At 38.7% G+C, this 20,067-nt stretch overlaps 2 protein-coding genes across 2 annotated transcripts in view; one reads left to right on the top strand and one right to left on the bottom strand.

Annotated features, from left to right (window-relative positions):
* Positions 1-16,330, bottom strand: part of ETFDH (electron-transferring-flavoprotein dehydrogenase) — a 35,429-nt gene extending 19,099 nt beyond the window's left edge. Inside the window, exons 1-5 of the mRNA XM_008586373.1 lie at positions 16,022-16,330; positions 8,363-8,503; positions 7,707-7,936; positions 3,695-3,776; positions 3,152-3,270 (exon numbers count right to left, since the gene is read on the bottom strand). Coding sequence (XP_008584595.1) covers positions 3,152-3,270; positions 3,695-3,776; positions 7,707-7,936; positions 8,363-8,503; positions 16,022-16,055 — 606 coding nt within the window. The 5' untranslated portion in view covers positions 16,056-16,330. The remainder of the gene's footprint in view (positions 1-3,151; positions 3,271-3,694; positions 3,777-7,706; positions 7,937-8,362; positions 8,504-16,021) is intronic.
* A 335-nt stretch (positions 16,331-16,665) lies between these two features.
* Positions 16,666-19,140, top strand: LOC103601970 (chromosome unknown open reading frame, human C4orf46). Its single transcript, XM_008586372.1, has 2 exons — positions 16,666-16,938; positions 18,433-19,140. Exons 1-2 carry the CDS (start codon positions 16,753-16,755, stop codon positions 18,586-18,588), a joined length of 342 nt encoding a protein of 113 aa, XP_008584594.1. The 5' UTR covers positions 16,666-16,752; the 3' UTR covers positions 18,589-19,140.
* Positions 19,141-20,067: the final 927 nt, after the last annotated feature.

Below are 20,067 nucleotides of genomic sequence, written 5' to 3'. Positions count from 1 at the left end.
ATGTATGGGCTGGGAAAACAGAAATATGCAGCAGCAAGTATAACACAGGGACCTATGTTTTATTTGACTTACATACTGTAAGGGTAAAAATAAATCTAAAAAAATTTGAATTTTCTTTGGTGCCCAAAACAAGAGAACTTCCCCCCACCCCTCACTTTTCTTTTAGCATTTCCTTTAGCAAACGTCTAACCATAAATCCTTTCTCTGTCTCTCTGAAATATATGGGAACCTTTCTACAAGCTAAATAAGCCTCTTGCCAGTTTTGCATCCTAGGAATGTCTTTCTTGGGGACTTTGGAGCAATCCCTTTGAAATATGAACATCAAGGAGGTTGTGGTCCTGTCTTCTTGTCTTCTGTGGGAGTTGGGGCTAGGTGGTTGGCTCCAAGCTGTACATTCCTGTTTGTCAAAAAAAGATGTTTTATTTTTCTTTTGGGTAAAGACAATTAAATGTATGTAATGGATTGTACCTTCCTGGTTATTTAAAAGGGTGAGATTTCTGTCTTGGTCTGTGACATGCATTGCAGTCTTGGTTTAATGCTCATTCAACAATAAAAGTTTCACTCTTTTTATAATTTGTGTAGAGAATTTTTCTGGATTGCCAATAGATTTTGCTTTTAATAATTTTCCCAATAATACATAATGAGAATGAACAGTGAGATATGGCAGCTAAAAAAGTTACTACTTCAGGGGAACTAATGGAAGAACAGTTTCTAGAATGAAGAGGATAACAGCCTTGTACTACACTAGGTTTGAAGAATTTTATTCATTCTGGGTGCTACCATACAGGGATATAAAAAGAAAATGCATTCAGAAAAGGGCAACAAGAATACTGAAGGAACTCAAATTGTGTAACATGATGGTTGAAAGAACTGAGAATATTTAGCCCAGTGTTGGGGCTCAAAACAAGATACCCCAAAGTATGGCACCTTGGCATGCTGAGTACTTTTTTAAAAATTGAAATGTATTGATTATACATATTTGTGGGGTACAGAGTTATATTTCAATACATTTATACAACCTGTGAGGACTAAATCAGGGTAATTAGCAAACACATCACCATAAAACTTTGTGATGAGGACGTTAGACCTCTTTTCTAGACATTTGATAACATGCAGCAAATTATTATTAATTATAGATGCTTAGCTTGACTGTACATCAATAGAACTTATTTTTCCTATTTAGCTGTTTTGTGTCCCTTAACCAACCTCACTATCTCCTCTCCCCCTTCCTCACCTTTATTAACCACAGTTCTGCTCTTTCCTTCTGAAAGTTCAACTTTTGTTTGTTTAATAAATAAATTAATTTATACCTCCCACTTAGGAGTGAGACCATGTGGTATGTATTCATTCATTCATTCATTCATTCATTTATTTATTTATTTATATCTTCCACTTATGAGTGACACCATGTGGTATTTCTCTTTTTGTGTCTGGCTTACTTCACTTAACATAATTTTCTCCAAGCCCATCCATGCTACTACAAATGGCAGAATTTTTTCATTCTTTTTTATGGCTGAGTAGTATTCCATTGTGTACATATACTACATTTTCTTTATCCAATCATCCGTTGATGAACATTTAGGTTGGTTCCATATCTAGGCTATTGTGAATAGAGCTACATTAAACGTGAGAGTGCAGATGTCCTTTTGACATGATGATTTCCATTCCTTTGGGTATATACCCAGTGGTGGGATTGCTGGATCATATGGCAGTTCTATCTGTGGTTGTCTGAGAAACCTCCATACTGTTTTTCATAATGGCTGTACTAATTTACAGTCCTACCAACAGTGTATAAGTGTTCCCCTTTCTCTGTATCCTCCTCAGCATTTGTTATTCTCTGTCTTTTTGATAATAGCCAGTCTAATTGGGGCGACATGATATCTCAATGTAGTTTTGATTTACAATTTTCTGATGATTAATGATGTTGAGCATTTTTTTCATATACCTATGGCCACCTGTATGTCTTCTTTTGAGAAATGTCTATTCAGCTCATTTGTCCATTTTAAAATCTGATTATTTGTTTTTTTACTCCTGAGTTGTTTAAGTTCCTTGTATATCATGGATATTAATTTCTTGGCAGATGCTGAATACTTTGAACTGAAGAAAATTGGAAAGACCTCAGAAGCAAGGTCTTTCTGACTTTCTTCCTTCCTTTTTTCTCCTGCCCCCCTGTCTCCCCCAAAGCAAGTCACAGAAACCAGAATTCCTCTTCCCCAAGGTGGGTCATGGAAATTAGAACTCCTCTATTCAAAGCAAGCCATAAAACCTAAAAAGGTTACTCTCTCCCTTTCCCCTTCAAGACCCTAATAACAGAGGGGACTTGCCCCATACCTAGTAAGAAGGAATGCTGTACAGAGAGGTCAAGAAGATCGTGAGCAGACGGGCCTTGCTGGGTTTGCCCCCTCAGTGTATTAACATGAGTTCGTACCCGTTTGTCCAATCACATTTGTATATGCTTGCCCGTTCTTCATGGAACATAAGCTTAAAAATACATAGTTTTCCCTGGGTCTTTGGGGTCTTCATTTCTGATGGCTCCCCTGTTATGTAAAACTTGAACAAAATAAATTTGTTATGCTTTTCTCTCGTTAACCTGTCTTTCCTTATAGCAGTGTCTTCCGTGACCCTTATGATGGGTGAGGAAAGACGTTACACCTTTCTGCCCCTACACTGAGAAAGGAAAATGTCCAGGGCTGGCTGGTTAGCTCACTTTATTAGAGAATGGTGCTGACAGCACCAACGTCAAGGATTCAGATCCCTGTACCAGCCAGCCACTGAGAAAAACAAAAACTAAACAAAGAAAACTCCAGAGTAAAGGTGTGAAAGAAGAGAGAGCAGGGCATAATTATAATCAGAAAGTTGTCCTTGGAGGAGGGCATAAATTTGTTCTGTACACTATAAAAACAGTAGATAATTTCAGTTGAATATAAGAGAGAAATTACCAACAGTCCACAAATCAGAGAGAATTTTTCATCCTTTATGGTGTTTAATCATAACTTGGAAAATCACTTATGAGGGTACAATATAAGGAATTCAAGTACTGTTTGGAATAGATCTTTTTAAGGTGCCTTCTAAACTTGCAATTTTACAATTCTATGGCTTTTCTAAGAGATTACTTCCATAAATACTAAAAAGAAAACAAAACTACACAAACCTCAGCAGCAGCATAACCAGGATATACTTCAACACCAAGGGCTTCTGCTTGTTCTCCCATCCAGCTCACTAAATGTCCCAAGCGTACAATGTAATTGCTGTGATTATTCATCGGAAGACCTAAAATAAATGCTTAATTTATAAATCTGACTTTTTGTTAATATCTCAAATAATAAATAATTAAAAAATTCTAATCATTGTGTATTTCTGCATAAACGTATACATTATCTTGATGGTCATGCTTTCAACTTATTTTCTATAATTTTGGTCTAGAGTTTTACTTTATTAAATTAAAAACAACATTAAAGCATCAAATTAAAAATTCCTGGTTGGCTTATAAGGCTACCTCAATTCTTCTAGACTGGAAGACAAAAGAACTGGGTTCTAGACTGCTTTCCTACCAGCTAGCTGTATCTTTGGGTAAATCCTTCAAATCTCTGGACCTCAGTTTTCTCATCTGTAAAAGGCGGAATTTCACGAGATGAAATGTAGTTCCTTTCAGCTGTAGAATTCCGTTGTTCTACGAGTATTTGTCATACCTTACCTGGAAGAATTGGCACAGGAATTCTATATTTCTCTGTTAAAATTCCAAATCTGTCTTCTGTTACAGGAGTGTTAAGTGGAGCCTAGAAACAAAAGAGGAAAGAACGAGGTTCTAGTTCATATTTGTAAGGGTAAATATAAATACAAAACGCTTTTAGTGTTACTATGGAGACAAAAGGAAAAGGGAAATCCCCCTCACTTTTCTTTACCCATTTCCTTTAGAAAACTTGTAAATGTAAATCCTTTCTCTGTCTCTTTGAGATGTATAAGCCTCTTGCCAGTTTCGCATCCCCAAAATGTCTTTCTTGGGAGCCTTGGAGACATCTTTGAAATGTGAACAGCGTGTGTCCCTGTGTCAGTAGGAGTTTAGCCTTGGCACTTGACTCCAAGTTGAAACTTCCTGATTGTTGAAAAGATAAGTTTTATTTTTCTTTTGGATGAAGACACTTAATATACATGCAATAAATTTTTCCTGCCAGTTATATATATGTAAGCGAGTGCCAAAGCCATAAAGGCCTTTGATATGAAAAATGTTTTCTTTCTACAAGGGGACTTTAAAATATTCATGAAAAATGTTATTAAAAGATGAAAATAAAAATTATAAACTTTATTTCTCAGCATAAGCTCCACCAAGTTCAAAACACTTTTGTAAGTAACGATACCAGACATTTAGTCCATCCCTAAGGAACTGAGGGTCTTGGGAATTTAACCATGTTAATGCAGTCTTTTCACATTATTAACTGAAGAAAAATGGGTGCCCTTTAAAGATTTTTTTAAGCTTAGAAAACAAAAAGAAGTCAGAAAGAGCCAAATCAGGGCTGTAAGGTTACCTAATGATTTCTCATTGAAAGTCTCACAAAACTGCCCTATCTGATGAGAGGATTGAGCAGGAGCACTGTTGTGGTGGAGAAGGACTCTCTGGTGAAGCTCTCCCAGGCATTTTTCTGCGAAAGCTTTGGCTAACTTTTTGAAAACACTCTATAATAAGCTGAAGTTATTATTCTCTGGCCCTCCAGAAAGTCAGCAAGCAAAACGCTTTTAGCATCCCAAAAAACTGTTACCATGACCTATGCTCCCGACTGGTCTGCTTTTGCTGTGACTGGGCTACACCACCTCTTGGTAGCCATTGCTTTGATGAGCTTTGTCTTCAGGATGGTACTGGGAAAGTCATGTTTCACCTCCTGCTACAATCATTGAAGCAATGCTTAAGGATCTTGATCTCACTTGTTTAAAATTTCCACTGAAAGCTCTGCTTTCGTCTGCAGCTGGTCTGGGCACAAGTTTTTGCACCCACCAAGCAGAAAGTCTGCTCAACTGTAATTTTTCAGTCAGAATTCTATAGGATGAACCAACTGATATGTCTATGGTGTTGGCTATTGTTTCTGATTGATTTTTTCCTCACAAATGAATTTAGATTGTCTGCCACTGATGGCTTCATCTTTGAGATCATCTCATCCCTTCTTAAAATGAGTTATCCACTTGTAAACCACTGATTTCTTTGGGGGCACTATCCCCATAAACTTTTGTAAAGCATCAATTATTTCACCATTCTTCCACCCATGTGTCACCATCAATTTTACGTGTGTTCTTGCTTCAATTTTAGGAGAATTTATGTTGCTCTTATAGGGGATCCTTCCAAACTAATGTCTTATCTTTTTTAGTGCTTCAAACTAGATCCTGTTGAGACATCTTATAACAAGTCAGTATGAGTTTCTTCTGGTACCAAAAAATTTTTGAAATTCAGGCATAGTTTTTCCCTCATACACATTGTTCATGAACTTTATTAAGATGTTTCATATTAGAATTGATATTATGGGAATAATAATTCAATGATATCTGTTTCTGATAAAATATTGAGAACAGAAATTTAATTAGGCATGATTAAAGTATTTCTAGTTTAAAGGAACTTGATATTTTAAAAAGAGCATAAATAAATTTCTGGAATTCAATTTACTCCACATGGAAAAAATACAGATGATAATTATATAATTTTTAGACCTTTACCAAGTATATTCATAGACACTGAATATTCTAACTTTGGAGGTAGGACACATATAACCCACCTTACAGAAGAAAATACTGAGAGAATGAGATTTTAACCAAGTTCATACAAATTCTGAAGGCCATAAAACTAGCACTTGGTCCTCTGCATATTGTACCCGTAGCTTTTCTGCTTAGTTTATGGGTGGTCCTATTAATTAATCTTTTTTTAGAAAAATTTTTCTAATTTTTTAAGAAAATTAGATTATCCTTTTTGACTTTAGATATTGCATTGTCCCAGAAAATTTTATATAACACTTTATTAAAAACAAAGATACAGAGAGAATCAAGATGGCAGAATAGATGGCCCCCAGTGTCACTCTCTCCCACAATCGACCAATTTACAACTATTAAAAAGCAAAGACCACCAAGCTGGGGCCGCTAGAGCTCAGGGGAAGAGGAGTAGAGAACTACAGAGTTCATGAAGGTGGGAGAAGCCACAATGAAAGAACGAAGGGGCCGCTTTGACTGTTTCGAGAGACAGTCATTTCAAGGCTGGCCCTGTTGAGCACACAGAACAAGAGCCGGCAAAATCCACAGCTGTGCCCCTTGTGTGAAGTTGCTTGGAGACTGCAGAGGAGAGGAAGGCCTTGATGGCTCCTAGGCCAGCAAGACCACTGACAGGGTTTCTGTGGACCCATACAGGAGCAAGGGGCCACAGACAACTGAAAAAAGTAGCTACTCAAAGGCTGGTGAGTCACTGCAAAGGACGGGCGCATGGCCTGCCCCATGGGAAGTGTTTGGAATACAGGGGGTGGGGGAAACTGGTCTACTGGGGGAAAACTGGGACACAGCATGGACAGCTGATCTGCCCCCCAATCAGCACAGGCCCACTCAGTGGAGACTAGTCAGAAATATAGAACTGCAGGAGGTGAAGTTTGCTAAAAGGACTCAGGCCCAGCCCAGAGTTTCCACATAAGACAGGTGTATCGGACCTCACAAGACCAGACAGTGCTTAAAAGGTCAACAATTAAAACCTGAGCTGCACAAAAATCCTTCCCAGAGAATCAGCAGCAAAGCAGCAATTTAGCTCAACCACAGGACTCATTCCCACAAGAAGTTCCCCCATTTTAGAAGTAAGCAAAGGATGACGAATTGTTCCAGTGTGGAGTTTATGTGGTGGGGGTAGCTAATAATCCAACACATAACTGAAAGAAAACACAAATAACCCACAGATCAGAGACAAATTTCTGATATTGTAGACCAGTAAATGTCTAATACCACCAAAAAGACCTACAAACCCCAGAAGGGCTGGAAACCTCCTGGGCTCCTGAGCTGGGGTGAGGGGGCCCACGGGCCTTAGCCATGCCACCCTGATGTCTGCATCCAGCCCAGAGATGACTGAGCCACCGATGGCAGTCCCCCAGTCTCCCGAGCTGGGGTGTGGGTGCTGAGCGTCTCAGCCACACCCGCTGATGTTCACCTCCAGCCCAGCAACAACCGAGCCGTCGCCAGAAAATCCCCAGACTCTCAAGCCAGAGTAGGGGGTGGCCTCTGGGCCTCAGCTACACCCCCCACCCTCTGCAACGAGACCAGTGAAGGAGCCAGCTGTAGGCCAGCCCTGCCCTCCACTCCCACCTCCATCCAACCCCTCACTCTGCAATAAAAACAAAAAAACCCATGATACAAATACCTACAGAACAAGTTAAAAAATACTCTCGAAATAAAAAATGCTGTATTTCATTTGGTATAAATATTCAAAGGTTTTCTCAAGATTATGCCTTCTCATAAATCTAGTACATAAATACAATATGTAGATGACATTATATAAAAATATGAGTTAATATCTTAAATTATAACTCTATCTGTTAAGATTCAATCTTTTTTGCTCTTTTCAAATAAAAAAAATAATATATATATAAAATTATTCCCTAAGTGATAGAATTACATGGAAAAGGTTCCCTATATTCCATTAATTTGGAAATAATGATGTAATAAAGATTAGTGTTTGTATAAAAAACAATTTTTCATACCCCCTTCTCCTTCCAGTCTGGGAAGAGTTCTTTAAAAGCACCTGGATCAAGGCAAGCCCCTGAGAGAGTATGAGCTCCTATTTGAGCAGCCTTTTCCACTAGACACACACGAATGTCCTTTTCATGTTTAGCAGCCAACTGCTTTAGCCGAACAGCAGCAGAGAGCCCTGCAGGGCCTGCGCCAACTATTACTACATCTGCTTCTTCTGCAAACCTCTCCATGTTCACTCCTGGGAGGAAAAAAAAATGTTAAAAATAAACAAAAATTCTGGAATTAATATGACCTGATATTCGTGTAATAAATCACATGCTGGTTTAAAAATATCCTCTATACGTTAGAGCATTATTTATAAAAATTCTCCCTGTGCTTTGCACAGTAATTACATTAAGTATATTATTGTATTAGTTTGATGTTTTCTTAGGTTCTGCTCCAGGTTATATCTTATTTTAGCTCCCATTAACCAACTTTTGGCTTTGAGATTTATTATTATAAATTTAACAAATATTTGCTTATCTAAATAGTAATATGTAACATATTTGGTAAAGCCATAACATATTAAATGTGTTTAAACTATCATAAAAAATATAATGTACCCCTCCACAAAATAATATGAAGTATCTAGAAGAATCTCATATTTTACACAATTATTACTTACCTTCCCACCGCTTGTCCTTATCTCGGGGGTAAACAGTATAGTGGGTAGTAATTCGAGGTACAACAGAAGTTGAAGACCATCTTGTAGCATACAGAGGTAGATAATTTTTCTTAATTTTTAAGGCATGAAAGCACTGATATGCTGCACAAAAATTATGAACATTATTATCTTTTTTCAATTAGTTTTCCTTAGGAGTAGATTGAAAAAACATATAAACTCCATGATCATACTCAATAAGTCATATAAATTGAAACAAACTGTATTATTTCCTAGATGAACAATTCAGTTAGCTTTTTCTTATAAAGCAATGTTTTCAAATCTTAAATACCTTATAACTATTTAATAAATTTACTTGATTTAGCTCATGTCAGGCTTAACCTATAAATAGGATGACAATATGATTAGTCGTTCAAACTGGACACTTTTGAGAGTAAAACAGGGCAGTACTAATGATTATATTGGGCCAACGGTAAACTGGGTTTTATGGTCAGCTTCTTTTTCAAGTTGTTTTAAAGTTTAAAATTTTAAGTTGACCTACCCATATGGCAGTATTTTCTGAGAGTCACAAAAAAATGTATATATATTTTGAGTTAGCAAACAGTATTTTATGGAAATAAACAGAAGTATGCAAAGATTTATCTGTAAAAATGTTCATTAAACCTTCTCAATTGTCCTCAAAACCTCGACTCCACCTCCTCTTTCCCTTACCTGGTGCAGTTACCCTAGCATCAAACCTCATAAAGACAGAAGCAATTAGACAGGAACTCTCTCAATTCTTTGGCAACAACCTCTAATATAATCTCTATTTGTACCTGTATTTTGTTCATTCTCTCTGATTATAACCGAAGAGATGTCTTTTCTCCCCACTAAGGTTAATTCTTTTACTTGAATGATGAGGCTTATCTCTCCTGTGTTCTTAGAAAAATTCCTCCATCTGATCTCCCTTCTTCCTGTATCTTGAATTTCTGACTCCCTTCTCTGCCTCTGTTCTCCTTGATAGTCTTTCCTATTATAAAAAAAAGGACAGAAAATCCTCCCATGGTACTAGCCCTGATAGATATAAAAGTTTATATTTGAAACTATATAATACAGTAATGCACCTCATATGTTTCAGTCAATGATGGACTGCATATATGATGATAGCCTTATAAGATTATAATGAAGTAAAAAATTCCTATCATCTAGTGACATCATAGTGCAATTACTTTAGTTTTTTATAAATTTAGTGGAGTCTAAGTGTACAGGGTTTATAAAGTCTACAGCAGTGTACAGTATGTCCTGGGCCTTCACATTCACTCACCACTCACTCACTGATTAGTAATATGTAGCATATTTACATATTACTAATTTTACATTCACTCACCACTCACTCACCCAGAGCAACTTCCAGTCCTGCAAGCTCCATTCACGGTAAGTGCCCTAAATGGGTGCACCGTGGTTATTTTTGTTTTTTTTTTAACCTTTTATACCACATTTTTACTGTACCTTTTCTGTGTTTAGATAGATTTAGGTACACAAATACTTTTGTGTTACAATTGCCCACAGTATTCAATACAGTAACCTGCTGCACAGGTTTGTAGCCTAGGAGCAAATAGGCTATACCATATAGCTTAGGTGTGTAGTAGGCTATACTATCTAGGTTTGTGTAAGTACACTCCAGGATGTTTGCACAATGATGAAATCACCTAACAGTCTCAGGACGTATCCCCATCATTAAGCGATAACTGTAACTAGAAGTCTATTATAGTATAAGGGATAGAATAACAAGAGAAACAGAATAAAGAGTTGAGAAATACAAGAGTACTTCAAAAAGTTCATGGAAGAATTTGTATTGTCTCTTAATTCTATTTTCCCACCACCCTTTTGAAGTACCCCCATAGAATACACATAGGGATTTGGTATTTTTCCATTTGGAAAAAGTATACTCTGCTCCTTATTTCAAAATAATTCCATTTGCTGAAAATTTTAACAGAGAAATTCAAAGTATAAAAGATTATGGTGACATATCCACAAATTCCTTGATTCTTCTCCTTTTCAGTCTGGTCTTAACTTATTGACTAGCTTCTAAAAGTAGAGCATGGAAAGAAAAAATATTAACTTTACAATAGAGAAATATGGCAGACCACTTTAGCCAAGTGATCAAGTTTAACATTATCAGCAATAAGACATACTGATATTACATACCTGCTCATACGATGCAACGAGAAGGTTCTTCACCTCTGTGGTACAACATCTCTTTTACCTCAGTCTAACCATAACCAATCATCAGACAAACTCATATTGAGAAGCATTCCACAAAAGCCTGACCAGTACACATCAAAAATGTCAAGGTCAAGAGGGATAAGAAAAGACAGAGGAACTGTCACATTGAAGTAGACAAAGGAGATAAGACAACTAAAAGCTATGTTGTGCCCTGGAGTGAATCTTGGAACAGAACAAGAAAATCTGAATAGTCTATAGTTTAATTAACAGTTTTTCATATGTATGATAAGGAACTTATATCTAGAATATATAAAGAACTCATGTCTTATAATAAAAAAACCAAATAATCCAATTAAAAAGCTGGCAAAGGATCTGAATAGACATTTCTCCAAAGAAGATATACAAATGGTCAATAAGCACATGAAAAGATACTCAACAACATCAGCAGTCAGGGAAATGCAAATCATAACCACAATGGGATACTTACATCCACTAGGTTGGCTATAACCAAGAAGACAGATAACAAGAAATGTTGGCAAGGATGTAGAAAATTTGGAACCCTAATGCACTGCTGGTGGGAATGTAAAACGGTGCAGTATTTGGTAAAGGGACACGAAAATCAACTACATTGTATATTGATAAATTCAAATTTAAAAAAATGGTGCAACAGCTTTGGAAAACAGTCTGGCAGTTCCTCAAAAACGTTAAACATAGAGTTTTCATATGACCTACTCCTAGGTATATATCTAAGATAAATAAAAACATACATCCATGCAAAAACTTGTACATGAATGCTCATAACTGATTTATTCCTAACAGCCCCAAAGTGTAAACAACCCAAATACCCATCAATTAATGAATAAATAAAAAGTGATACCTCCATAAGATGAAATATTATTCAGCAAGAAAAAGAAATTAAGTACTGACACATGCTACAACATGGATGAACCTTGAAAACAATATATTATGTGAAAGAAGCCAGTTGCAAAAAAAGAACATATATGAATTTATGTACATGAAATATCCAGAATAGACTAATCTATAGAGATAGAAAGTAGATTAGTTGTAGTATATGGCTGGAGAGGTTGGTGAGTGACTGTTCATACGTATGGGGTTTCTTTTGCGGATGATGAAAATGTTCTAAAGTAGATTGTAGTGATGACTACACAACTCTGTGAATATGCTAAAAACCACTGAATCTTAAATAGCATAAATTGCAATGGTATGTGACTTACATCTCAATAAAGCTGTTATAAAAAAAAGCACATTTACAGTCACATACAAAAATATTATGAGGAAAACACGTAATTTTTTTTAGAATTAGGATTTGGAAAGGGTTTTCTAAGTATTACAAAAATCTCAAAAATCATAAGATCATTTGACTAAAATTTAAACGATCTATGTGCCCATTCTAATTAACGGTGGATAAATGTCATTGTACATTTGTCAAAACCCATAGAATTTACAACAGAGTGAACCCTGAGGTAAACAATGTATTTTGGTCAATAACAATGTATTCATATTGGCTCATCAATTGTAACAAATGTACCATATCAATGCAAGATGTTAATTATAGGGGAAACTGGGGTTGGGGAGGCAGGGAGAGTTACATGGGAACCCTGTATTTTCTGCTCAATTTTTCTTTAAACCTGTAACTGTTAAAAAAAAAAAAGTTTATTAATTCAAACAAAACCAAAAAAAGGGCAATATGGAAAGGCAGTGGTTAAGCGCACTGGCTTTAGAATCTGTCTACTTTATGTTTGAATTTAACAGCAATGAAAGCTTCAGCAAGTTATTTAACTCCCCACTGAATCAGCTCGGAAGTTTATGGTCAGTCTTTGTCTTGTAGATACTGGTAAACAAAAAATCTGCTCTGACCGGGTCAGCTAAATTATAGTGCTTTGGGAGATTTGGGCTAAGTCAGTAATCATGTCCACCCGTCCTGGAAAACATTATAAGACCATTTTTTCTTTAAAGCAGAAAAGATGGTACCGGAAAGCCATAAAATAACCTGGAATGCTTCTTATGACCCACGTTCTAGATCCCTGAATTTAGGATGTAACCTAGTAACGATTCCAAATCTATAGTCATGTACAGCCAATAGACAACTTGACGAAGTAATTAAGTGGGGTAATAAAATGCTAAGCTCTGTTGGCCCTCTTCAGAGAGCATTTCTTTTTTTTTTTTGTCTTTTTGTCTTTTTTTGTGACCGGCAACGGATCGCAACCCTCAGTGTCGCCCCCGTACCGGACCGGGACCGGCAACGGGATCGCAACCCTCGGCGTTGCCCCCGCTCCTCGCTCAGCCAGTGAGCCGCCGGTCTGCACATGGGATCCGAACCCTCGGCAGGAGCGCCGCCGCGCTTCCCAAGCGGCGCACTGTAGCAGTGCGCCACCGGGCCGGCCCTTCAGAGAGCATTTCTCAGGGCAACCTGACCTACACATCTCCCTGGTTGCAATCATCATATTAGCTCAATAAATCCTTGCTATATGTATTTGGTCTCAATTTCTTTTTAGGTCATTGATACAATAATGACAGATCCAGTATATGTCTTACACAAAGCAAGTCGCCTATACCTATTTGTTAACTGAATAAGTACCTTCCTAGTTACAATTTCAACTGTCATCCAAGAATCTGCAAATCACTGCTTTAATTTCTGGCAGAGAGCAATAATAACAATGAAGCCTTGCCTAACTTTTATACTGTCTCTTACTATAGAGTATCTATTTGCAAATGAACAATTTCTTTCTTTCTTTTTTTTTTTTTTTTTTTCCTTTTTGTCTTTTTTCGTGTCCGGCAACGGATTGCAACCCTCAGTGTCGCGCCTGTACTGGACTGGGACCGGCAACGGGATCGCAACCCTCGGTGTCGTGCCCGCACCTCGCTCAGCCAGTGAGTGGGAACCAGTCTGTATGTGGGATCCGAACCCTCGGCGGGAGCACCACCGCGCTCCCAAGCGGCGCACTGTAGCAGTGCGCCACCAGGCCGGCCAGCCAGCAAATGAACAATTTCTAAAAATGGACTGTAACAAATAGTAAAGAATTTCACATGGATTTAGGGTATATAATACAATTCACATTTTCATGGACATACTCAACAGTCAAGAATTTTCAATCTTAGTACCACACCTTATCCTTTAAAACTTCATGAGGCGAGGTAGCTACAATCCCCATTTATAGCAGATAAATAGAAATTCAGATGATCTCTAGCCAAACTCAATCTCAGTCCTTTCAAACATGCTGTCAAGCTCTGATTATACTTCAATTTGAAATTATCTCTGAAGTCATGGAACATAAGGCTGTGGTAAAATCAAGTTGTTTTCTTTCTTTCTTTCTGATTAAATGCAGAGATGACATGTTTTAATAAAGTTAGCCTGTCACAGCCTATTTATTTTTATTCTTTAGCACTCAACTGCACAATAAATGTGTTGATGTTTTATTCTTTCCAATAAATTTTTTTAAAAAAAGTAATAACCTGGGGCCGGCCCGGTGGCGCACTGGAGAGTGTGCTGCTTGGGAGTGCGGCGGCGCTCCCGCGGAGGGTTCGGATCCCATGTGGAGACCGGTTCCCGCTCACTGGCTGAGCACGGAGCGGGCGCAACACCGAGGGTTGCGATCCCGTTGCCGGTCAGTAAAAAAAAAGACAAAAAGGAAAAAATAAAAAAGTAATAACCTGGCATCAGACAATCAATAATTAAAAAGATTATGATGAATGCAGGAGGGAAAGAGATTTGGAGCAGCTGAACTTTAAATCCTTTTAAACACTTAAAGTCTGTTTTTGATAATCAATCTCAAAAAAAAAAAAAAGTGACAAGGAAACTAATTTTCTCTACCTGCAAACATATACTAGAAACTATAGTATTAGGAATACATTTTTTAACCTTAGATAACAACTTACCTATCCTAAATCTTGAAAAAAAGTAAATAAGACACATAAGTAAAGATATTATAGGAGGACTCAGTTCCAGAGTTCAAATATACTGTTTTCATCATTTAAAAGAATATTTATTATACGATGCATTGTAGTTAGAGGTACAGAAGTTATCATTTACTTCTGAAAACTGATGATTGGAATATGACAAACTTTAACTCCACTACTTGTAGGCTAATGATTTTCTTGAGAATATTTGGAACTATGTAGTCTGATTTCCTCTGGGGGATTAAAAAAAAAAAGTCACAACCTTTTCCCCTTTTCTGAAAACAAATCTGATATCTCACTTTGGATATGTGAACATTTAGCCACCTTGGCTGAATTTTGGTTGATAAATGAGGTCACAAAATCCATTAACCTCACAACATCACCATATCAAAGTCACACTGATAGCACATTTGTGTCCAACTCTTTGTTGCCACTAGTGCTAACACTAGGTTATGAAAATGTCAATAAATTAGCATCCAAAGAAAACAGAAAGGGTAATTTCAGAAGAATTTGGTTAGCACTGGGCCTAAGACCAATTGTATCTAAATTAGGCTGCGGAGCAGATAACATCTGACTACTTTAATGCTCCAAAAAACATAAAGTATATCTGTACATCAGGTGTACTAATAGATGCATGGGTAACACGAACTTTAAACAAAATCTAACTTCTTAATATATTAGGCCAAATTTAACAAAGTTCTACTTTCGTGAAATTTACATAACATACTTCAATTTGCAATATGTATACCGGTTTAAATGTTCTATAAGCAAAACTTTAAAAAAATCAGCCAGTTATTACAGAATTCAAGATTCTTTAGTAAACTTTTCTGTTTGAATTAAAAAAATTTTTTGGTTTTTAATTTTGGCAGCTGGCCGGTACAGGGGTCTGAAGCCTTAGACTTTCGTTTTATCAGCACCATGCTCTAACCAAATGAGCTAACCGGCCAGCCCTGGTTTTTAAGTAAAACTAAAAAGTATCCAAACCCATCGGTCATCGTGATGGTTCAAGGAACACCCATAAAACGATAAAGCCCCTAGAGTTAATTTTAGACAATGTAGAAAAATTCCTGGCTCCATATATAACCTAGTGACTTGGGCAGCATATGAATGTTAATCATGATGTGACAGATCAGATTTCAAATTCTTAAGACTGAACTAGGATGGGTGAAAGACAAAAAGTAAGGTCAGGACCGAGGAGAAAAACTGTGCAAATATTATTTTTTCCATTTTCAATGCTTTGGGATGAGGATTAGGACCAGGATTTGAGAAGAGTGAATTCAGGAGTCCACGAAGTGGGGAGGGGGAAACCTGTTGACAAGTTTCCTCCGCTCATGACCTTTAGCCTAGAAGTTAATTCTTTCAACTGGGGCAACCCCAAGGGAGGAAGACCGGGTCCACCACCAGGCGCAGACAGTGTCACCTTTGCCCTAATTTAGCTTGAAAAGGAAACGGTGCCTTCAGCCTACAGATGGGCACTGTCCGTTTCGCCTTAACTCCTTCACCTTCCTCCCCTTATCCCCATCCAGAGTTCCCTCTCACCCGGGCAGGACAGCTTGGCTATCGGCACCAACATGTTCAAAGTGGCCAGGACTCTTGGTCGGATACAATGGAAGGACTGTCTCCGGGCGCTGGACCTCTAGGCCGCGGGGGGCGCCATCACCGGCCGCGCAGGACCAACTCCGCCGCTGCACTTTGGCTCTCCGCTCAGCCTACCGCTCTTGCTCACGGCGTTCCCGCCTCCCTCTCGCTCTGCGCCGGCGCCACTCATGACCCGACGGTCAGCAGAGGCTTCCGGGTCCTGGAACAAACGAGAAGAAAAGGGAGCCCAAGTCCCAGCGCGGCCCGCGGCTTCAGGCTGCGGATTGGTCTGAACCACGTTCTCACCCACGCATGATAAAGCAGCCAAAGTGCTACGGGAGGGGCCCACAAAGCCCCTAGCAGGGAGCACGCGCAGTGAAAGCAGGAGGTGGAGCGATGCGCACGGCTTCCTGGGAGTTGTAGTCTTCACCTCCAGCGCCCTCCGAGTCCGACTGGAGGTCTGCGCAGGAGCAGAGAGCTGCTCAATGTGAATTGGCTGACATGTGATTGGCTGTCCCGAAGAATGAAGTCTTTGTGGTTCTGGGCTGGGACTCTGAAGAGACGGGGCGGGACTTGGGGCGGGATTTGGGGCGGGACGAGGTGGTGCCTCTGGGCTTTGAGCGCGAGCGGTTGAAAGACGCTGCTGTCGGTTCGGCTGCTCTGATCGTATTCTGCAGTCCCAGCCCTTGCCCATGGCTGAGCCTGAGGAGCTGCGGGTTGCTTCGTCGCCCCCGCCGCCTTGCTCTTCTCCCTCGTGTTCAGACGCCTCTTCCGCGTCTTCCCCCAGCGTCCCAGTGAGTTTGGGCTGGACAGTTCCGAGCAGGAGTAGCGGCCGAACGGTGGATCCGCTAGAGGCAGTGGAGCTGCAGATCGGAGACGTGAGTGTCGCGTCGCGCGACAGGTCCCGGGACCGCGGCCCCAGTCAGCGCTTCTCGGAAGACAGACCCTGTGGGCTCGGGAGGGGGAGTCCGTCCACCCGACCCCGCGCGACTGGCCCTTCTCCTGCCTCCTGAGCGTGCAGGGGGGATGCCAACAGTTAAAGTGCACCCCACCCTGAGGATTCTGCCTTTAGACGTAGGGTGGAGGAAGGGGGCGTCCACCGCCCCCTTGCCCCCCGTCGTCTTTTCGCCTTGCCTTCTGGTTTCAATCAGCCGCAGTAACCCGAGAGCTCACGTGCGCCGCCTGCTGCTCTCCTTCCGCCCCTCCTCTCCCATCAGAGAACAGTTTTAACCGTGCAAGCAGTTTGTCTGTTGGTGCCGAGGATCGGGCCGTGATTTCTTTCCGTGGGATTTAGAGCCCGCTGCTCTAGCTGGCCACCTGCCCAGAGCCAGCCACGATGCTGTTCACTGTCTGCCTCGGGCTTGCTTTGCGCTGGACCCGGCTTGGAGAGCTTAGTTAGGCCCCTGTAGTCCCGATTGGCTTCATTAACGGTTTAGTGCAGGACTCCTCCCTATGATTGCTAGAATGCATAATTGGGCTGGATGGTTTTTGTTAAATCTCGAATTCCTGGAAACTAGCACCCCGCCTCCCAGCCCTAACACACATACCACCGGAGAGGGGTCACAGTTTCAGTATTTACACACTCTTGAGTGGGTCACGTGGAGTGGGGTCTGTAGGGCCTAACCTTCCTGGGACAGCTTTGTGGAATAGACCACAGTTTGGAAACTGAGGAATGAGCTCTATTATGTCATTGCTGGACAAGTTTTTTTTTTTTTTTTTTTATGACTAAAGTACTGATCCAGCTTTTATTTTTGCCGAACAAGACTGGTTACAAGTAAATATGTAGAATGAAATGCTGATGTGTTATCTAGGAACAGTGTTATTTTATAGCATAGGTGAAGAAAACATTTGATTAAAAAAGTGAGTTTTCCACCAAGATTTGGATATTTTCTGCATTTGTGTGATTTTGTTAATGTTATTTGTCAGAGGTCAGAGTATCTGTTTTTTGATCTATACATTTTCTTGGTCTTGGTCTGAAGTGTTCACAGGTAAAAATACTGGAACAATGCCCTTATTACTCAAATATCAGTAAGAGCTGTGTATGGTGAAGTCCTTCAGATATTTCTGGTGTTTGGTGTCAGGGGGTCCAAGTCATTTTGAGCTAAATGAGAACAGTGTATTTTAAATTAAAACAAAAATGCTAACTTGTCTCATACATAATGGATATTTTTCTAGCAGACATGTTTCCTCAAATATTGATATTATATAATATTAGAGAACTCCTTGGGTCCCCTGAAAGAACCAGTGTTTTAGCTTTTTGAGAAAATAACTTGGGCATTGGATTCAGGGTTTGAAGTTATTTTTAGACTATTTATAAGATGAGATGCCAATTTAGAAAATAAACTCCTATTTGACATTTTTTTAAATTTCAGGCAGCATTTTCATTAACCAAACTTCTTGAGGCCACGTCTGCAGTATCAGCTCAAGTGGAGGAACTTGCCTTCAAGTGTACAGAAAATGCACGTTTCCTTAAAACTTGGCGGGACCTCTTGAAAGAAGGCTACGATTCTTTGAAACCTGACAACTAATTTGGCATGCTTAGTCGTTTAAGTAATGGCTGTGTAATAATTCATACTTTCTCATATATATTTGCACATGTACCACATGTATAGGATGATATTTTTCTAGCAGTTCTGTATTCTCAGAATGAAATTTTTCTTGCTTTTCTTGATTTTTGTGAAAGCATCATACTGATGTTATTTTTGGTGCTGGCCAGTATTTGTTTATCCTTATATACCTTCTGCCATCTAAACTTTCATAGAATCCTTTATTCCTTTATGAAAGTTAATTTCATCAGTAGGTAATAGTGCCACAGTGCTACCAGTAGCAAACTAGTTAGAACATTATTTGCTTTACAAGAAGATGCCAAGAATGGTGGAGTTTGAAGTTGAGCTTCATTTTATGGACCGAGCAAGGTAACTTTAACTAAGGTTGCCAGTGGTGGATCCAGTGACTGTGTCTTACTGACTTCTGTATCCCTAGCACCTAAGACAGTGTTACACAACATTCACTACATATTTCTTGAATAAAAGAATTGACAAACATAATTAAAAGCTATTTTTAACATGAAGATTGTAATTGTTTCTCTAAAAATAAATGAATTAGAACTTCATTGACTTGAAGGAAAACATTCTCTTTTTTATGGGGATTTGAACTTTGATGATAGCTTTTTAAATAAATGATAAGTGTTTTTTGCCCTTCTATGATATTTTTTTTAAGAAAGACTTTACTTCAGAAAATGCAAGCCTGTTATTGTTCCCTGTTTATTTCTATATTTTTTTCCCTATTTATTTCTGTAGTTAGCTGCTTTTATGGTGAATATTTCTTGTATTTGCTATTTTTATATGTTTGGTTGCTGTCCTTTACCATGCCTTATCAAATGTATGTGTCTATGCTATTACTTTTAGAGCTTTGCAAATTGTTTATGTAGTAATTCTGGAGAAATTACTTTGTTTCCAATACATCAAATTTTAATGATTTGATTGTTTTTGTATTATTTGACCTCAGTGACAGTGTTCTATTTTACTTACCCTGTATTTTATGTTATTTTTTGGTGGTTTGTGTCATGTGTTAACTATTAGGCCAACTATTTCTCTACTGTATATCACTTCTGGACATCTTTGATATAGCATTTTAATTCTTTGTAGATATGGAGATGTACAGAACTATATTCTAAAGCCCCACAATGGGGCTATGAAAGGGGACAAATGGATGGGCACAGAATAGTTTTATTTAGCATGTTAGATCACAGTCTTTGATTAATTTTTTTTAAAGATCACACATATGGTGTGATTTCTATATCAAAGAGATGCTTATTTCAATATTAGAAAAATATTTTTCTTATATGTCCTGAAAGTTGCAATTTTTTAAATGTGCTAAAATAAACTCTTTTAAAAGCAAATTTTATTTCCATTTATTTGGGTTCATTATTTTAAAGCTTTTTATTGGTATATTTCGAACATACAGGAAAGGTGAATGATTTAAAGAACACCCATGTATTCACCATG

Source organism: Galeopterus variegatus, unplaced genomic scaffold, assembly GCF_000696425.1.
Source record: "Galeopterus variegatus unplaced genomic scaffold, G_variegatus-3.0.2 Scaffold3965, whole genome shotgun sequence".
Taxonomy (NCBI): Eukaryota; Metazoa; Chordata; class Mammalia; order Dermoptera; family Cynocephalidae; genus Galeopterus; species Galeopterus variegatus.
The sequence above is the reverse complement of the archived record's forward strand: the minus strand, read 5'-3'. Positions and strand labels throughout refer to the sequence as shown.